This window comes from Centruroides vittatus, unplaced genomic scaffold, assembly GCF_030686945.1.
Source record: "Centruroides vittatus isolate TY-2023 unplaced genomic scaffold, ASM3068694v2 contig_3235, whole genome shotgun sequence".
Classification (NCBI taxonomy): Eukaryota; Metazoa; Arthropoda; class Arachnida; order Scorpiones; family Buthidae; genus Centruroides; species Centruroides vittatus.
The window spans coordinates 30,957-52,151 of NW_027122076.1; the positions used below are offsets into that span (position 1 = coordinate 30,957).

Consider the following 21,195-nt stretch of genomic DNA (forward strand, 5'->3'; position numbering starts at 1 on the left):
ACTAAATTATAGAAATTTTATTTTATCTTTGAAATTGATTGTTTAACAGAATAAAATTACAAAGTCAAATACAAAAGAGTTTGTACCCTGATCCTGAATTACTGTAGGCTCTCATCATGTAAGGTAAGATTTACTAGAAGAGTACGGTTAGAATTGTGGCGATTGTTCGCCATATTGTTCCCTTAGCAGACAATGCCCTTTGTTTGTTGATTTCCCTAACATTCCATCGTCCGTTAGACCCGGAAGGGACGATTAACTCAGCAGGGGGAGACAGGACAGTATAAATAGCGGCAAGACCGACGGAACGGGACCTTTTTTTGGAACATCTCAGAAGCAAGCGGGAACAACGAGGAACGTCGAGTGAAGCGGATCGACGATTGAAGGGGAAAGAGGAATAGAGTGTGAAGATAGCATCTCGACGGTCTCGTCCATATATAAAATTGTATATGGTATTTATGTGATAGTTTTTGTGTAAATATACGCGTGTCGGGAGAAAGTAATTTTTGTTGCGAAAACCGATATTTTATTGTAGTCCTGTTCAAACCAGATGTTAACCCATTTTTCTGTTAAAAAAATAAATAAATCTTACAGAATTTCTAAGGGTTTGAAAATATAATGCATCTAACTTTAAGAAAATTCAAATAATTTGAGCTGATATAGTATACAGCAAGCCTAATAATTCATACCTGCATGCAAACTTGCAGGACCACACTAAACCACCAGCATGTATTAAAGGAAGACTGCTGAGAATCTGTAGCAAAGTTGTTTGCAAGTTGATAAATGTAACATAAATGTTTTAAACTTGATACAATGCCTAAGGAAGGCTACTTTTTGAAGATCTAAAAAGATTAATCTTATTGAAATATGAAGAGGGCAAAGGTTACCTTCAAATAGCAAAAAATTGAAACATCTGATGTTCTACAGTTCTGTTTGTGCACGCATGCCAATCGTACATGCGAAAAGTACTGGAAATCTATGCAGAAACTAAAAATGGATTCTAAATCCTACAGATTATATAAGATTATATTGATACGTGTATAAAAAACAAAAATGTAACTGTTAGATTTAGCAAATTTGGCTACAACTGAGCTAGGGAAAACAGTACATGTATCGACAATGCAGAGATGAATAAAGAAAATAAACTATAGTTTCTGTTGTGCTAGAAAAAACCATTTCTTACTGTGATGAACTAACATTGTCACTTTGCTTGGGCAAAAGGTGTACATCTGTGAAGAAGTGGGAGCAAATGTGTAAGAAGTAGTTCAAGGTCAAAGGAATCTTGTTTCCAGATTGTGTATGAAAATAATACATAAAATTATCTAAATGTAAAATGAGCCACCCATATTGTTTTGCAAAAATGGTGCAAAGGACCACTTCCATTGGAATCTGTGGGTGCATGTCAGTGAATAGCCTCAGAAAACCCTTTTTAATAATAGCACCATCACAGCTGAAGACTACATTGACATCCTTAAAACTTGTTTACTGCAATCTAGGATAGTTTTGTTCTCTGAAAGCCTTATATCTTCCAATAAAACAACCTCATGTTATCAAGATAGACTTGGTTTCAAAGACACTGCCTTCATGTTCTGCTATTATAGCTATTTAGATCTGACAAGAATATTTGGCAATATTTGAAGAGAAAATTGAGTAAGTATAAGCCAAAACCATCAACTATCATTTGAATCCTGATAAAAAAATGGGACAGAATTCCATTAGAAAAAGTGCATGAATTAGTACAATCAATGTCTCACAGAAATACTGAATTAATTTAAAAACACAAAGAAGTGATGTAATGTTAATATTTTGGTATTAATTTACATGGTACAAACATTTTTAGTTCTGTAAATTTCCTATTTGGAACCAATTAATGTTTTTATGTATGTAGACTACCTGTTGAAAAATAAAACTTATGGCAAATGTTAACTGTCTTCATACTATACTATTGTCCCCATTTTTATGTAACTATCCAACTTGGACTTTGCATAACTTGAACAAATTTTTTCAAAAAATTGTATAGTAATTTAAAATTTTTTGACAATATAAAAATTATAATTAACAAGTAATTATAATTATAATGATATTATAATTAACAAGTAATTATAATTATAATGATATTATAATTAATGAATGTTTTCAACATTCAGAAATCTTTGAAATACTGTGCATTTCATTACTATAGTCAGTAATTACTAAAGACTGTACATTGCTGTATACTGTACTGTCACAAAATTTTTTTCGGGCTCATTTCCTGTAATAATGAATAAGTAATATGTTAGTAATATGTTCAAGAATACAAACTCCCTTGAATTTGACTTGTATTATTAAAACATCTGTAAAAACACAAACTATTACTATTTGCTATTAAATTATATTCTAAATATATACAAAATATTTATTACTTGCACTTCTGTCCTGCTTGTTCTGCAACCTTTAAAAAGTCACCATAATTAATCATTTGTTCATTCTCTAACTGTGGAGGTGAATGATGCTTGTCTAAAAGTACCCATAATGCCTAAAAATAAAAATTTAACATAGGTCTTACAAAATATTTTATATATATATAAATATATTATATATATTCAATTAAAAATAATTTAATATTTAATACTTAATACTTATTATGGTTTGTCATTGTTTGCAAATCTTTTCTTGCAGTCAACTTTTTGCAAAATGAAAAGAATAAAAATTAAAATGTAATTTGTAAAAAAGTGAGAAATTATTTGCATTACAACTTTCTAATTGTAGTAAGCCCCAATAACCTGGACCCTGTCAACTTGGACTTTGCATAACTTGAACAATTTTTTTCAAAAAATTGCATAGTAATTTAAAATTTCTTGACAATATAAAAATTACAATTAACAAGTAACCATAATTATAATGAAATTATAATTAATGAGTGTTTTCAACATTCAAAAATCTTTGTAATACTATGCATTTCATTACCGTAGTTAGTAATTACTAAAGACTGTACATTGTGGTTATATTGTACTGTCACAAAATATTTTTACGCTTATTTCCTGTAATAATAAATTCAAAAGTATAACCTACTAAAAGCAAGTAAAATTCTGTATAGAGTTGGTCATAATAAATTACTGTATTATATATTCACCTTCTTGTGTTCTATGTCATCAGGGAATACACCCCACTAACTTTTGTAAACTCAGACAACCTTTATCCCCATTACTTTACTTTATCCCCATTACTTAAGTTAGTAGAGATTTACTGTATATATACATACATTCATCAAAAGTGAAATTGCAACACCATGAAGGAATGTATACATAGCCACAAACACATTGCAGGATCTGTAGAGGTGACAGAGATATGCAAATGAATAAAAGAACAAACAAAAATATGCAACAGACACCTGTTTATTCAGTAACAAATATGGTCCTCACAGGTAGCTATGCAGGTTGCTATATATATGGTGAGGCATATTATCAATGAGGCAATTAATGATTGCCTGAAGTATCCCTTGCCAAACTGCATCCATTATGGTGCACATGTCATCTACAGTATGTGGCAGTGGTCCCATACCAAGATAATGTGAAGTACAGCAATAAAAAAATTTTATATATCTATATATATATATAAATGAGGATGCTTGTTTGTTCGCTATGCACTCCTAGACCATTCGACCAATTGCTACAAAACTTGGCAGTTATGTTTTTACATACTTCTAACTTAGATAATGTACTACATCCCACCCCAAAATATTAATAGGATTTCTGTAAATCAATTAATTTCTATCTACATTCGATTTTCCTGACTTTACACACAGCACCATCTATTAGCAAAAAATTTAAGAAAATAAACTAAATATAATTCTTACAAAAAAGGATATAATTTTTAAAAATATATATATTATATTTATAATATAAATATTATATTCACTTAATTACTGCAACAATGATATAGTGCAAAATAAACATGCTATATCATTAGTGCAATAGGTAGCATATAGCACTTGCCTGCTTGGAATTGTAAGTGTTACCCTGTGAAAAGTTTAGTTTTTAAATTTCCACATCTAACAATTTGGGTTTTTTCATTTCTGAATGGTACTTTCTTAATTCAAGTAAGTGCCCTCTAGTAGCCAAGTGGATAAAACAACAACACTGGATGTTAGTTAGTTGTGAGTTTGGGCATTGCTAACAGGCTGGCCATGTGGAGTTTTCTAAGATTTCTTCATGTTAGTAATACCTAAATAGGGTCCAGCTTCCAATAAGTCTTTCCAAGATGCATCCCCATTGGCAGATCACTCGCATCATGTTACCATAGCCAGATAAATCAAACTAATTCAAATGAGCTATTCATTGCAATGATGTCACAACGCCAGGCTGCAATTTTTCATTACAATGTTCTCAATTCTTTGTGGTGTGTAGTCTCTCATAGCACATGGTCATACAGGGCTAACGTAAATGAAAGAAAAGTGAGCTCAACATTAATTTACTAACAAAATTAGATCCTATTACAAATATTTTTTCACAACAATTACTTTTTAGTTCTTACACTCACTAACATATGCTTAAACTACTCAGATATACACTTATTACCAACAATAGAGGTTTTTCATATTTACTAACATCATGATATACATGCATTTGGTGATTAGGTGAAGATAGAGAAGTAGGATCACACAGGAGAAGGGAGCCAAATCCACTGATTGTATATGGCTTGTTAGGATTGCTATTTTCACTCACTTGAACAAAATAATTGAAGAAATAATGTCCTTAACCAGTATGTTCTGATAGTACACACATCTACAGCAAGTTCCTTTTTAATTTCAAGTTCCAAACTGTGGGATGATAATGGATTCAACCAGTACGAGTTCTTCATTCAATTCTAGTGGGGTCCTTGGTTCATCTCCTAGGTCTTGATGCACGTCTCGAGTACCAACCAATTCTACTCCCTCTAAAACTCTGGTGGAGGACAAGGAAAAAAACAGTCCTTCACTCACATCCTCCTAGGTTTTTATAACATTTTCCTATGCACATGACTCCCTCTAGTCAATCCAACTGCTAGTCTTTGTACCAGTCTTCAAGAAGGGTGATACATGAACCAAAACAAAAGATGGAATAGAATTAAAGAGTGAAGAAAACACTCAGACAGAAAGAAAGAAACACAATTAGTGTGGAGCACTAAAGGTGTCTTGCTCCTGTACAGTACATCATACTTTTCCTGTTAGCAATATAGTCATGATGGTTATCCATGATTATCTGAACTCCATTCAAGATAAAATTTTGAATTGAAGTAATGTGACTTCTGATCCAAACTGGAATTTTCATACAGTTAATCTGCACCTCTTGCCCCTAAGCTTTCCATATATGGTCTTAACTTTCATCTATCTAACTCCTTTCTCAAGATTAAGGAAGGACAGACACGCAAGCAAATGGCAGTTGAAACTTATAGGTCTAAAATTTTTTTAAATTGCAGCCCAATAATTTTTCTATAAACATGATATTTATGAGAACATACTTCTCACAATAGACAATCTGTTGCAAAAATAAAAGCACTTTATCATCACATAAAAGCAATTATTCTCACATTTTTACAAGATTTTTTTTTATTTAAACAAGTCATATTAAGTCTTTTGGACATTCAGGTTAGCAACTTTGATCACATGTGGGGCTATCACAATCAATCCAATATGGATCACTTTTCAAATAATAATAATAGACCAGTATTAATTAGTCGTCGTCAATCATCCTTTCTTCCAGGAGGCAGGGCCGGCCTTCTCGATAAAGGGGCCCGGGTGCAAGAAACTATTTGGGCCCAAATGTTTTTCTAAAATAAAAAAATTTACAAACACGAACATATATTAATGCATGTTTATTTAAAGCATGATTTTGTTCTTGCTAATACATTAATTACTTCAGAAAAATTACTAAAAATACTGCATTCTTGATAATGTTGGGGCCCCCTCAATCGCGGGGCCCCGGTGCGTAGCATCCGCCGCACCCCCCCGATGGCCGGCCCTGCCAGGAGGAGGTCAATGACTACTTTTGGTTGAATTACTTCAACCCCCTTCTGCAACAGTCCCTTTTTATCAGCAGTATGGTGGTATTCAAATAGGAAAATTACAAATATGAGGTTACCAGTCTATAAAAAGTATGTTTTAAGTGTTTTCAAAGGTGCCAAGTTTAAATATTTGGTCTGTTTTTTGCAAACTTTGATTGGTTGGCAGATTACCATTTGATATTTGGCTGTGAATGGTACAGTTTCTTACAGTTTGGTTTTTTAGCCTACCATTGTCATGTTTACAGCTAACATTAAGAAAAAAATATGATAGCTAAAACAATTTAAGATATTGTATTTTCAATTGTACACTTGACCAATGTAATTGTACCATCCAAGTATCGCAATAAACATGACAATGGTAGGCTAAAATAACCAAACTGTTTATATTATTTTCATTTTAATATTTATTATACAGGGTCATTATAATTAAAGTTCCATTTTGAAATGGCCACAAAAGGAAAACTACTGGACAGAATGTTATCAAACTTGGTAATAGTTTATAGGAAGTCATGGGATTTTATTTTCCACAAAAAAAAAAAAAAATAGTTCAAAAACTCACCACCAGTGGGAAATAGTGCTGTATGCAATATTGTTAAATGAAATAAGACACAAAGACATTGGATGAAAATGGTTTTAATCGTTTCTAAAACGTGTTACAAAGCATGTTCAATGTGGAATCTACCATTTTCTGAAAGCAAGTTAAATTCCTCCTGATATGCTAACAGATAATGTTGAGAACACAGTAATGCAATTTAACTTGGTTTCAGAAAATGGTAGACGCCACATTGAACATGCTTTGTAACACGTTTTAGAAACGATTAAAAACATTTTCAACTGATGTCTCCATGTCTTATTTCGTTTAACAATATTGCAGACAGTGCCATTCCCTGCTGGTGGTGAATTTTTGAACTATTCTTTTTTTGCAGAAAATAAAATTCCACAACTTCCTGTAAACTATTACCAAGTTTGATAACATTCTGTCCAGTAGTTTTTCTTTTATGACAATTTGAAGTGAAACTTTAATTACAATGACCCTGTTTTTTAGCATTTGATTTATGTAACTACAAAGTTTATCTTATGTAAAGGTTTATCACACCGAGTGACCAATACAACACATTTTAAAAATTCTTTAAATTGTGTACAGTAGAGAAATAAAAAATTTTTTAAATGTGTTAGATTGGTCACTTGGTGTGATAAACCCTTGCATAAGATAACCTTCGTAGTTATATAAATCAGATACTATAATATAATACAATAGAAGGGTATGAAATAACCTAATAATCTTAATCTTTGGTGGTGTTATTTTTTGTCAGGGCAACACCAGGCTCATCTGCCAGTGTGCATATATATATATATATTTCAAGGTTTTAAACATACAGTTATGTATGTGTATATATATATATATATAACAGTATGTTTAAAACCTTGAAAATTTTATTTAAAAATAAGTTTAGAAAAGAAAATCTTTACAATTACCTTCAGTTCATTATTGTCTAATAATTCCCTGCTTCTCCTTTGTAGAAATACAGCTCTATCATATTGATAAAATTTCACTACATTTATCATCATTTTCAATTATAATCAATAATGCAATATTTTAAATATTTTAAAAAACATTTTATTATTAAAGTAACATAAAACAACACCTTTCACCAGTCCAGCACAACGCTTAATACCTTAAAAACATTTTCAATTGTTTTAAGCAATCTTCTTCAGTTATTCTACCAATGAATCAAACGAGAAATTTGAATTTACGAAAAACAAAAATTCAAAATGTGGCTATGCATTTAACAGTAACTCGCAAATCCATTTTTAACAAAATTACAATAAACATAAAATAAAATAACAGGTATAACAAACTAATTAAAAATCAACAAAAAGTATACACTAAGTAAATATTATAGCAATTAATTAAAAATGCCATCTATGAAGATGTAAAAGTTAAGCCAATTTATCATAGAAAGACTTCCAGGCCAAGGACAACCCGTCAGCATCCCTATGATTAATGCACTGTGCAGTCATCTGCCCCTTGTGAATTTCTATTTTTTCCAGGTGTGTCACCGCCTGCTTGGATCTTGTAGCCCTAATAATCGCCACCTGATCCCAGAAAACTGTGATATCTTGCTGTTTGGCAAACGCAGCGAGGACCGTACTGTCAATGTTTTTATTCACTGAGTATTTATGCTCATCAACTCTTTTCTTCAAGTTCCGCATAGTTGCTCCTACATATACCAGGTTGGAGTTAAACCTAAGATCTTTTAATGGTATAGAGTATATTCCTGTCAGGCTATTACATTTATATCTTTCCTTATCGTTTCTTAATAGCCTGTACATGGTAGGATTACACCTATAAATTATTTGTAGATTCCTATTTCTGGCAACTTTCTTAACCATTCCATTTAGAAACGGTATGTAATTAAGCACAAGCTTATCCCTTTGCTCAGATCTTCCTTGTTGTCGGTAATGTTTCTGAAAATTCCTAATAAGCATATCTATTACCCTTCTTCGGTATCCTTGTTGCACCACTATGCTCCGTATATAATCCAATTCTTTATAAGTATCATATATGCTGGTGCAGTGTGTGTAAGCCCTTTTTATCCATGATCGAAAAGCTGCCATTTTAATGTGTTCTGGATCTGAGGAATTTCTAGAGATGATAATAGGAAGATAAATTGGTTTACAGTATATATCCATTCTGATCTCCCCTTCTCTGCATGTTATTGTTAAATCCAGGAAAGTAACATTACTCTCACTTTCCTGGTCTAGCTCCAATGTTAAACCATACAAGTTATTGTTGACTCTGCAGTAACTGTATCGAGTTTTTTATCAATAAGGGAGACTCTTGCATATTTTTCCGTATAAATTTAACTAGCTGTTTTTCTATTCCGAAAGTAGGTGCATTGATTTTGTTTAATTAATTGCTATAATATTTACTTAGTGTATACTTTTGTTGATTTTTAATTAGTTTGTTGTACCTGTTATTTTATTTTATATTTATTGTAATTCTGTTAAGAATGGATTTGCGAGTTACTGTTAAATGCATAGCTGCATTTTGAATTTTTGTTTTTCATAAATTCAAATTTCTCATTTGATTCATTGGTAGAATAACTAAAAAAGATCGCTTAAAACGATGAAAATTTAAGAAGAGAATGGGTAACCAGCTATGCATGTACAGTATGTCCAGCTAGATAAATAACTTTGCCATCATTAGACACACAAGTCAATGCAGAATTATTACTTGTAGATAGGGTTTTTGATGGCACTACATTTGGCTTAAGGACACAAATGTTTTGCGACAATTTATTAAACAAAATTTCACCCACTTTACTACTTGAAAAATAATTATGAGTCAAGATTCCTATAATTAAGCATTTCTTGGTAATCAATAGACTTTACTTTTAAAATAACATATTCAAATATAGCTGGATATTCCAAAGATGGCCATTCTCTCATGTCATTATTCCAAGATTTTATAGTACTAATCAGTGAAAACAACTGTCTATCTGAAAATAAATTAGAAAATACAAGTTTGTAGAAGAAATTATGCAAAAATCCAAAAATTTTGCATTAGACTTAAATCGATGACATTTCATGAATATTTTAGAATACTTTATGAATTAAATGGCAATATAAACATTTTCTGATAAATAATAATAATGGAATATTAGTAAAATTTTAAGAAAATTTTGCCAATTATTTTATAGAAACAAAAAATAACAACAAAAGAAAAGAAAAAAATAGGATTTAGGTTTCCTTAATTTTACTTTAAATTTTTATCAGTTTTAAAAGATACGAGGCGTGTCTGGAAAGTAAGTACTGTTTCATTCTATCACCAGCGCAGCAGTATTATTGCAGTTCGGCGCCTGTGCACACATGTCTCTGGTTGATTGTCAGTCCAGTGATGCCATTACAGCTGGATTGTGTTGTTTTTCCACGTGTTAGTGAGTGTTCAAAATGTTTAAGACAATTGCCCATCCCGCCGACTTTGAAATGCATTCTGTAATACGGTTTTTGAATGCAGAGAATGTTAAGCCAGTTGAAATTCATCATCAACTTGTAGAGATTTATGGTGAAAATGTAATGAGTGATGGAATAGTGAGAAAGTGGGTTCGACAATTCAATGACGAGATGCACCAATGTTCATGACGAAGCATAGAGTGGCCGGCCTTCTGTTGTCAATGATGGTTTGGTTGCAAAAGTAAATGAGAAAATTCGTGTAAACAGATGGTTCACAATAAGATTGCTTTGTGATGAGTTTCCACAAATTTCAAAAACTGTTTTGCATGAGATTGTCACAAATCGCTTAAATTATTGCAAATTGTGTTTCTGTTGGGTTCCCAAAATGCTTATGGATGTCCACAAAATGAAGCAACTTGGAAGTGCTTTGACATTGCTTACCCAATACAGTGAAGAGGGTAATGATTTACTAAACAAAATTGTTACTGGTGATGAAATTTGAGTTTGTCATGTCACTCCAGAATCAAAACAACAGTCGATGGAGTGGAGGCACTCATAGTCCCCCAGAAAACACAAATTCAAAACAACGTTGTCAGCATGAAAAATCATGTGCACTGTGTTCTGGGACAGACAGGGCATTTTGCTTGTTGAGTTCCTTCCCAGAAGTGAAACCATCAATGCGGAATGATACTGTGAAACATTCTGAAAACTTCACTGTGCAATTCAAAACAAAAGGCGTGAAAGTTTCAGTAAAGGCATTGTGTTGCTTCATGACAACGCATGTCCCCATACTGCTGGTGTCACTCAAAACCTTATTCAACAATTCAGTTGGAAGCAGTTCGATCACCTGCCGTACAGCCCCAACCTCGCACCTGCAGACTACCATTTGTTCTTGAACTTAAAACGTGATTTTAGAGGGAAGTGCTTTGCCAGCAATGATGACGCAACAACCGATGTTCAGCAGTAAATGTCTTCACTGGCAGCATCTTTCTTTGAAGAGGGTATACACAAGTTGGTTTCCCGATATGACAAATGTCTAAACAACGGTGGTAACTATGTAGAAAAATAGTTTCCGACATGCTCTTTCATGTAAAAATAAATTTTGTTTTGAAAAAAAATTTTTTATGCGAGTTTTTCCAAAATGGTACTTACTTTCCGGACACACCTCATATTTCTCCACCATACATGTAACACACTTTTTTCTTTACGTTAGAAACAATTTTAACTTGTGTAAAAATGATCAAAAATACTTTCCTTATAATTTAAAACCCTTACAATTACTAACAAAGTGGGCATTATGAATGACTTTCTATTAGTCATTTCAAAATCAGTTATATTCTCAATTATATTCTCTTATGTTCTGCAGTTACCTAAATCTTGCAGTATCTTAATAATGGTGCGACGGTGGTGCTACAGCACAGAAAAATACATAAACCTTCTCTGGAAATTTGTGGATATTTCTATATGCACTTTAGAAATAACAATAATAAATTTATAAAATTTTAAATTCTAGTTCAAAAAAAATCACTAGTTTTAAAAAAATGATCTTACCTTGATTCTTCTCTTAATTTCAACAATAATATGTTATCTTCAGCTGGAATCTAAATAAAAGTTTATCATCATTTAAATTTGAAAAGTTTAAAACAAATCTTAAAAATCTTATATTTATGTTCTAATTTTTAAATACAGTAGAACCAGCTTATTGTTATCACAAAGATCATCAGTTGTTTAATGCTATTAAAACTAGCAGGTACCAAAATATGTAAATTTAAATACATTCATAAAACTTCACTCACAGTAATCAGACACTTACAGTAAAATTCACTTGGTTATCATCATCATGCTTTTGCTAAATAGGCCTTTTAAAGCTGTCTTTTATGCTAACTTGTAATTGATAATATGGAATCATTTATCAGTTATTGTTATTAGTCTTAACTACTATTTATTAATCACTTAAGTCATTATTTGCTCACAGTATAGTAGTTTAAATTGCTGTCATTTCTTACTTCACTTATACACAACTGCTGTTAAAGGTAGTAGCAGGCAAACAATACTAAATGAATTACTATAAATTATTAATGATAATTATAATTAATAAATCTTCAAAGTTGTAAGAGTGAATAAACCAGAATCTCTATTAACTGTAATCTTATTCTAGTAATTGTAATCTTGATAATGTTTTAAATTGGTTATTTTTATCAGTATAGGCAAGTACTAAAATGACTAAAATGGGTAATTTCTACTGTACTTTATGCTCACCCTAAAAACTTTTAATTAAAAATAAGTAGTTGACTTTTAACTAAAAAGGAGACATGAACATTCAAGTGGACTTTCTGTTCAAAGTGCATTAAGAATAATGTGTCATTAATAATGAATCTTCCATTTATTTTCAAAAAATTAAACATTTTATTTTAAATTTTTATTACCTTCATTACAGATATAAGCTATATTAAAATTTCTTTATAAAATATCTGACTTTTTAATTTCTGTTTAATTATTTATATCTAATGTTTATTTTTCTCAATCATTAAGTAAAGTAAATTATTACTGTTGAAAAATAAAAACACAATGTAATGTAAAAAATATAATTTTAAACACAATATTAAGAGAGAAATGTTGGGAGTTTCATTTAAATAATATATTTTTGTGCATAACATTAATTCATAATTAGTTAATCTTTAATTAAAAATGAGTTACATTAAAATTCAAATGCATTTTGCCAATATATAAATAATATACAGTATATACTACTAAAGATATAAAATAAACTAAAATATTTTAGTTTGATATAAACCAAAAATTATTAGATATGAAATACAGTAAAATTTTTTGATTTAATGGACAAAATCTCTGGTCCATATGTAAAATGTGAAAATTAACACCCTGTTAATTCTGAAATTATTTTCATATATAATTAACAAGATTTTTCCAGATCCAAGAGTCCCCATTCTTCATGCTATAATGGGTGCGTCCTGATATATCATCATCTAAAGAAAAATAAATAAAATTTTTTTATGTTTTTGTCAAATTTAAATTGTTTTATTTTTAAAAACACTATTTTATTCAGTTAAATACAATTAAGTGTATTTTCCAAAAAATTTTTATTTATTTCAGTTTACATGGTATACTTGTTCATTAATATTGTCTCAAAACTATGATGAGTACATAAGCAATAGGGCGCGTTTTTTTATGCAGCGAAAGTGTAGCGAAATGACGTCACGAGCAGCGTTGGCCATTTAGAAACGGGTTTCAGAGGATTAGCTGTAAAGCGCCTCTCGAGCGCTGCATAAAAAAACGCGCCCATAATACATATAGAAAACTTGTCTGTGAAATGAAACTTCTCATACATACATAATTTTAATTACACAAATGTATCTACATAAGTAAAAACAGATAAACTAACTAATTTGTCAATTTTTTAACACATGCATTCAAAAACACTACATTATTATATAACAGACTTTCAGCTTTAACAGACATTCCTTTGCCCAAATTAGTTCATTAAATCAAAGTTTTACTGTATTTCTTTTAATATAAGTTTTATTATTAATATAATCTAAAGCAATAGCAAACCAGATAAAATTAAAACAAAAGCAAAAAACACCTTTACAATCCAGCATTTAATTTCAGATAAACTTTTTCAGTTAGCCATCATCAAGTACAAACCAAATGCCACTACAGATTTCTAGAACATTGGTTTGTTATTCTAGAATTCTGTTGTAACTCATAATTAAATATTAACTAACTATGAATTAATGTTATACAAAAAAAATATATCATTCAACTAATGTTTAGAACCCTGTAGTAGTGTGTGGTTTGAAACTAGTTCAGCTAGCCAAAAATATTTGTTTATCCAAAATTAAAAGTTTTTGGTTCTTATATTGATTATTAATATTTTATAGTGGAAGTATTTATCTTAATTTGAAATATAATCTATAAATAAAAAAAGAGAACAATTAACAAGACAATAAAAAATGAAAATATTTTAAAATAAAAAGTACTTTATAATAAAATCTTGGAATTCCATTTGGTTCTTCCTTTAAACCCTTCCATTCTATATATAATTTTTGAAATTCCTCATTTATTTTCTCTGGACTATTTAAATCTTTATCTTGAGTTTCTTTAGCTATAAATATTTTTTATTTTTATTAAAAGAATAAAACAATATATGTTTACAATAAAATAACTTAAAAAAATATAAGTATAAAAATACATTCAAAATTTTTCAAATAATACAAAAATACAGGTAACCCCCATATAACACGGGAGTTATGTTCCAAAAAATTGCCGTGTTATGCGAATCCGTGTTATATGAAACAAAGAACTAGTGCAAAAAGGGGGTTAGGTTCCAAAAATTAAAAAACATGCTGTTAAATTGGATTTATTATTCACAAGTTGAAAGGCCGGATGCAGGCAGGCATCGGGGCATACAAAATTACAAATAAAAATAATAATGTACTGATTATTATACTGTAAAAATATAAAATAAATATAAAATAATTTATATTGTTATTTTAAATTAATTTTGGAGTAGCCAGGGGCACCCATAGTGACCATTTTTGGCATACATTGATAGAATCCGATTTTTGAGCTTTATATAGTAGATTGTTTTCATGGGTAAAATACTTATTTATTATTTAAATAAATATTTTACAAGAGGATTATTCATCCTATATGATGATCTCAGCATGAGCATCATCAACTGGTAACAGTTTTTATTACATTTCATGTTGTACTGTACAAGTGTTTTACCTAATTCCCAAACCATGTTAGAGTGAACCTGTGTTATACGGGGGATGTTCCCAATTCTTGAACCATGTTAGAGTGAATCCGTGCTATAGAAGTGCCGTGTTATACAGGGGTTACCTGTATATAGAAATAGCAATTTAGGTTCAAACCATCCTTGTTGTTAATTAACCATACTCAAAAAATCTTGAACTCATTATTCCTCCAAATCATGAATACATCATCCATATACCTTTTATAGAATATAATGTCTTCTATAAAATATCTGAGGATATCTTTCTCAATCTTACATAGCACTAATTCACATAAAAGTCCTGACATAGAATTCCCATTGGACCCCTTTCTTTTGTTTATGAGACTTGTTGTTGAATCTAATAAATGATTGATAGCAAACTAATGTGGCTAACTTATTTATCTCATTTGTGCAAGTAGATAACTCAAGATTATGTTGGACCAAGAATTCAATAATTGTATCAAAGCATGATTCTAATTTAATTGACAGATACAAATTTTCAGTTCAATACCATTCTTATTTCATCTTCCATTAACTTTAAGCTTTCTAATTCTCTTAACAACTTTACCTGGATCTTGTGCAACATAAATATTGTCATCTAGTTGGTTAGAAATTATCTGTATAGGCATTTTTTGAGAACATACATTAGTCCTTGCAATTTTGTACTACAGGTCTCATTTCTTTGGTTATCTTGAAATTCCAAATCTGGTAATGTGAATAGAATTTCTATTTTAAATACCTCTTCACAATCTGGACATGTAAAGATATCAAAGACAAAAATTCGATTGATAGACAAGCAATATTACGGATTGCAAATTTATCCCATAATCTTATAGAATCTTATTGTCTATAACAAGAATTGCCAGACATTAATTTTGAGAGATTATCTCAGTTTTCAACTTCTTGTTACAACTCTAGAAAAAATGTTTTTGGACAAATCTAATCAAAGTTTCAGCCATCATTGCAACCATCATTTGATGAACAACAAAAATGACCTGTAAAATACTTCAGATGTTTTCCTGTGTGCCTATCTCCTAGTATAATGTTAATATCTTTTCACTTTATTGGACTAGTTAATTGGGTCAGCCATTTTACTTGGCCAAAACTCTGAGAACAGAAACAAATCAATGTATTTACTGTAAATTTTATGCTGCTTATTTGGGACAGCGACAATCATAATTGAACAGCAAACCATAGGTTGTCTCACTCTAGTTTGCTTCACAATTGTTAATTAACAGAAGTTGCATTATAGAATGGGCTTAAAGTAGAAAATGATAATTTTGAATTTGCTATGCTTAAAAGAAGTTAGGTTGGGGCAGAGACAAAGCAATTTTGATTATTGAACAAACTTCAAAGACCAAGAAATGTATGGTGATGATATGCCAAAGTGACCGAACAGGATACTAGAGACCATTTTGCTGAATTGAGACATTTCACGGAGAAAGGGAATAAAGACAGTCCTTTTTTCTGCTTTGGACACGCACTGATTTTATTCAGTTGCAATTGATAAAGAGAAAAAATCAGAGTACACTTGACAAATTTTTTCAAAGATTGTAATAAACATTCTGTCTTTAATTAATTTCTTTTTCAGTAAATGTCTCCTTATTTTATAATTATTATACCTGCTAATTAGACTACCACAGAAAGATTATTTTGCAGCTTATCAGCATAATATCTGCATAATTGGCCAAATGATCTATTCCTGAATGCAGCTCAATTAAGTAGAACCTACTGTTTATGTATTTAAATAACAAATGTTTCATTTCATTTTTGTTTCATACATTTTGTTCTAGTTTTGATCTTTGAAGATACAACCCTATTTAAAACATAATATAATAGAATTTCCAGAGTTTCAGGATATTAGATTTTTCAAAAATATTCTAGGAAAGTAATAATGACTTTTGTGAAAGTAAGCCTAAATGTAGACTTTCAAAATTCATAAAAAAGCTTTAAAACTTAAATGTCACTCTTAATGCTAGTGCCATAACTAGGTGGGTGCAATAGATGCATCTGCACAGGGCCGTCTTGCAAAGGGGGCCCAAAATGAATGTATTTATTTTATTATTTTCCCAAATCTAATTAATTAAGGGGCCTAAATGCAAATTCTTGTACAGGCCACAGGAATGGCTATTTACGGCACTGCTTAACGCACATACCACAATCCCTGTCATCCTAATGGCCGCAGCGGTCAGCTATCCCGAAGAGGCCAGTTTAACGAAGGCAAAAAGCAGTCTTACATTTTTGTGCCAGATATTGGTTTATTTTGCTTTTGTTTAAAACTTTTAATATCAAAATAAATTTCATTCAAGTTGTAGAAACCTGTCCATATTTAACAAGATAAGCATTTTAAAATTCGATCATATAAAAATAAATTTTTTTGACATGCATCAGCATTTCCACTCTCCAAAGACAAAAGTAGGTTGGAGAGCAGACGGGCGGTCCACGAAATTTACAATTTTGTTTTTGACCACGGCGACACAAAGCAAGGGATCCGAGGGCAAGGGAAGAGATCAAGCGGCAAGGAGGAGGAAGCAAAGAATTAAGTTCCACACAAGATGGATTAAAGTTGTCTTTCTAACCTGTACGACGCATCTCTTTGCGGAAGTTGTCGCCGGCTGTCTTCCACCGTTTTTCCAACACCAAAGTGCAGTTACATTTCCTGGTACAAATGTATAGTTTAAAATGTACGTAAGAGTGGCAAACTAGCATAAAAAAAAAGTTTTAGCTCATTCTGAATTGTTGAATCCAATGAAAAACTTCAGTATTATGATAAAATGTTTGTATTCAAATTCTACACAAAAATAACGTGATAAAATGTTTCTCGACTAAACTGAAACCTTCTTTTACATCAGATTTTAACTTAAGATGTAGAACCATTCAAAACTGGTTCATTAATTTTAGACTTTTTATGGCAAGGAGTAAAATGAGGCAAACCAAAATAATTTTGGAAAATTTAAACACCAATCAAACGAGAAGACCTTTTTTCGATACTTGTACTGTACTAATCTCGTAGGTAATATAAAAAATGCATAATTACATTTTCTTTCGTTATATATTTTCAGTTTGCTAATTATATCCATTTAAGCTTGTTTTCTGTTATTCTATTAAAATACGAGTATAAGATTCCCAAGTATTATCATTTCATAGAAATCAAATTCTCATCCTTATTTTCTATTTACATCTTGATCGTCTTTACGTCACGATTTCAAATTTTTTACATCGTCTGTTTTGTTAGAAATTATCAGTGTTGCCAATTTTTGAAATTATTAATTATGAAATTAATGCAATATACAGTATTAAAAACAGACAGCGTGTTTTTATGTAGGAAAAAAAAAACCCATAAAATATGCAAAACAGAGATTTTCATCTAGTGGAAAATTAAATTTAATACAGGTTGAAAAATTATCGATTAACTGATGTAGATTAAATAATTTTGTTTTCTTCTTAAATAAACTGTTGTTTCCGAGCGCGGAACATTTAATTAATGCCCACCGGACAAAAGGCTTTTTAAAAAAAGCCTAACGTTATTGCGTTTGTCACATACACCGATTTGTTTCATCGGAATAAATTTGAATAAATAAAATTGAGTAACGAATGTCAAGAAATAACTATATTACTTATATTAACTATATAATAAAATACAAAATTTTATTAGTGTGAAATAATATTTAATAAATAAACAACTTTCTGTATCGTCTGGCAACATCGAATTCAGAAATCAAACTTCCCGCTGATTTTGTCGAAGGTCTGTAATAAATATTTTTAAGATATAAAAAATAATGACTTATTAGATATATGGCAATTATAATCTGTATAAGTTTAACGTATAGCATAAATAATTCTATTAAGTTTCATTATTATTAATTAAAACTTATTTAATGCTCGCCTTTCTAATTGAAAAATGACAGCTTCAGCATAAGCTTTGGTTGACAAATTAAACATTTTCTCGGAATATGTATTTATAACAAAATACGTTTTTTCTCTCTTTAATATAAGTTCGAATTTTTTATTGCATAAGAATTTAAATTCTTCAGAAGGTCGTTTTGTTTCATTCTATTTCATTCTGTAATCGAGTGCGTAAACAGAGAAAAATATATACTGTATATAATTAAAGGTAAATAAGGCTGTACTATAGATTACTACCTATGGAATTTCGGGACTTTGAGTATATATTTGAACTCGGGACCGAGATGAGTTCAACGGTACCCTACTTTTGGACCAGAGACAAAAAATAAGAGTTAATGTTACCTTAGGTAGCCAAGATGGCGGCTCGTCTTTAATTCCAGCAAGGAAACAGTGGGACGCACGTTCTAACCTAACCTAACCTAACCTAGTCTAATAATTTGGTTGCTAATAATTATGGTAATTTATTAGAATAGAATAGGTTAGGTTTGTTGGACAAGCTGCGAAAGCAGCGCGTAGTACTAGCCAACCACGAGCGTTCAGCGGCTGAGGGGCCGTAGGCCCTGAGGTGGAGGAGTGCGAGGGTGTGCAGAAAGGACTTAACTCCAACTGCAGACACTCTGTGTGCTTGTGGATCAACATCTGCCTCTGTTGAAGGTATATATGGTCGACTTGCCAGCCTGCCTGTTAAACATGCAATAGGCTTAGCAGAGAGAGCAATGCGACTTCCAATCATTGCGTGATCGCCGAAAAAAGTATGATAACTTTCTTATTTTTTGTCTTTGGTCCAAAAGTAGGGTATCATTGAACTCATCTCGGTCCCCTCAGTTCAGAAATACACTCAAAGTCCCAAAATTCCATAGGTGGTAATCTAGTCCTCCGGTAAATAATAATAATAATAAGTAATAATTTTTGTGACTGAAGGGTTGGCACTGGGTCGGTCATGCCTACGTTGGGATGATGCTGTTGCTCGATGTGAGTGTTTTGCCATCTCACGAGCAATCAGATTCAGAATGGAGGAGACTGTGAGATGGCACGTCTGAAAGAAGTGCACTTGACTACTGGATTAATGTCAGCAAATACTCGTTTATTTACACATAAAATTAAGTGTCTTTAAGCACGAGAGAGAGAGAGTTTGCACTTGGACGTGCATGATAAATACCTGTAGTTATTGGGGTTCCGTCAAGGTCAAACACTCAATAGGCTGGAGAAGACTGTTTTGTTCTGTAGGAAGTTGTTGTCTGCACCCGGTGGGTAGGTTCTTTGTTCGCTGGCGATAGGTAGGCGGACTCTGGGTTTGTTGGATGTTAGACAGTTTGATGTGGGACCCTCCGATGATAGGTAGGTGTATTGTCAAACAGACCGATAAAAGTTAAGTTGGCCTAGGAGGTAATCGGCGGTGATGATGGGATAGGCAGCTGAGTGTGGCCGAATCCTCTTGGATGTAAAGGCTAGTCGCAAACTTTGTTGTTGTCAATCAAACTTTTTTTTATTTGGGGGGTTCTCCCTTTTAATTTCAATGTCCTTTTTAGGCAATGTTGATTGATTAAACCAGGCCTGGCCAACCCATGGCCCGTCACATTAAATTGTGTGGCCCGCTAAGTGATGATATATATTTATTAAAACTTTTGTTTGCCGTTATGTGAATACCAAAACAACTAAATAAACGAAAATTTGCCTGTGTCATTGTTATAATGCGCAAGTGCGAGTACTAACTCTTGGTATAACAATAAAATCTTGCTCATTTTGTATTTGTTTTACTATTTTAAAAGCATGTTTGCCTAAATTGTGGCCAGTCAAAATCGACACATTTGGATGATGTGTCATCTCTGGACAAGGAAGCAAGTCCATGGGAAAATGGAATCACTTCCCGTTATTGCGGTTGAGAGTTAAAACTTTAGCAAAATTATTTAAGTAAATTAAGCAAATTTTTTTTTATTTAGCCAGGGTTATATATATATTAGGGTGTCCCTTATTTTTCAAATATTTTTTTTTTCTAATGCATAGGGCCTAGTTTTGTTTATTTTATCCTTAAATACTCCCACAATAAATTTCAGCTCATTTTGATCACTAGAACCCGTGCTGACTTGCATCGAATCATTTCCATACATATGGTGCTAGAGAAGTGGCACGTATTCGCTTTGTTCGCCATCAGGTATGGAGACTCCATATGTGATAAAGATCCACCAATTTCTTGACACAGTCAGGTATAGATTTTTAGGTATTCTAGCTTTTTCCCAAAATATGATACACTCGTGTATTACAAGATTTACGCTTTCATTCACGGTGGGTTTAACTTCATGAATATTAAAAAAGAAAACTGCGAGTACTTGCCAATTTGACAGTAATTTTGAACCCATGATTTGGTGGTTTATCTCTCCGACAAAGAAAATATGTTTTTTATTGCTTCATAATTCCACTGACATCTTCGAAAAAAAACTATACGTGTTAATAGCCCGATAAATTGTGTTAGAATGGAGAACAAAGCGAATACGTGCCACTTCTCTAGCACCATATGTATGGAAATGATTCGATGCAAGTCGGCATGGGTTCTAGTG

The 21,195-nt window shown here is 31.5% G+C and overlaps 1 protein-coding gene across 2 annotated transcripts in view; it reads right to left on the reverse strand.

Moving 5' to 3' along the window:
• Window positions 1-17,952, reverse strand: part of LOC136973592 (serine/threonine-protein phosphatase 2A regulatory subunit B'' subunit gamma-like) — a 41,499-nt gene extending 23,547 nt beyond the window's left edge. The window contains exons 1-5 of one of the 2 annotated variants that reach the window (XM_067268324.1): window positions 17,772-17,952; window positions 13,977-14,101; window positions 11,527-11,576; window positions 7,495-7,549; window positions 2,400-2,512 (exon numbers count right to left, since the gene is read on the reverse strand). In XM_067268324.1, the coding sequence (XP_067124425.1) occupies window positions 2,400-2,512; window positions 7,495-7,549; window positions 11,527-11,576; window positions 13,977-14,101; window positions 17,772-17,814 (386 nt within the window). In that variant the 5' untranslated portion in view covers window positions 17,815-17,952. The remainder of the gene's footprint in view (window positions 1-2,399; window positions 2,513-7,494; window positions 7,550-11,526; window positions 11,577-13,976; window positions 14,102-17,771) is intronic. The other variant, XM_067268323.1, reaches the window with a different exon arrangement.
• Between the last annotated feature and the right edge of the window lie 3,243 nt (window positions 17,953-21,195).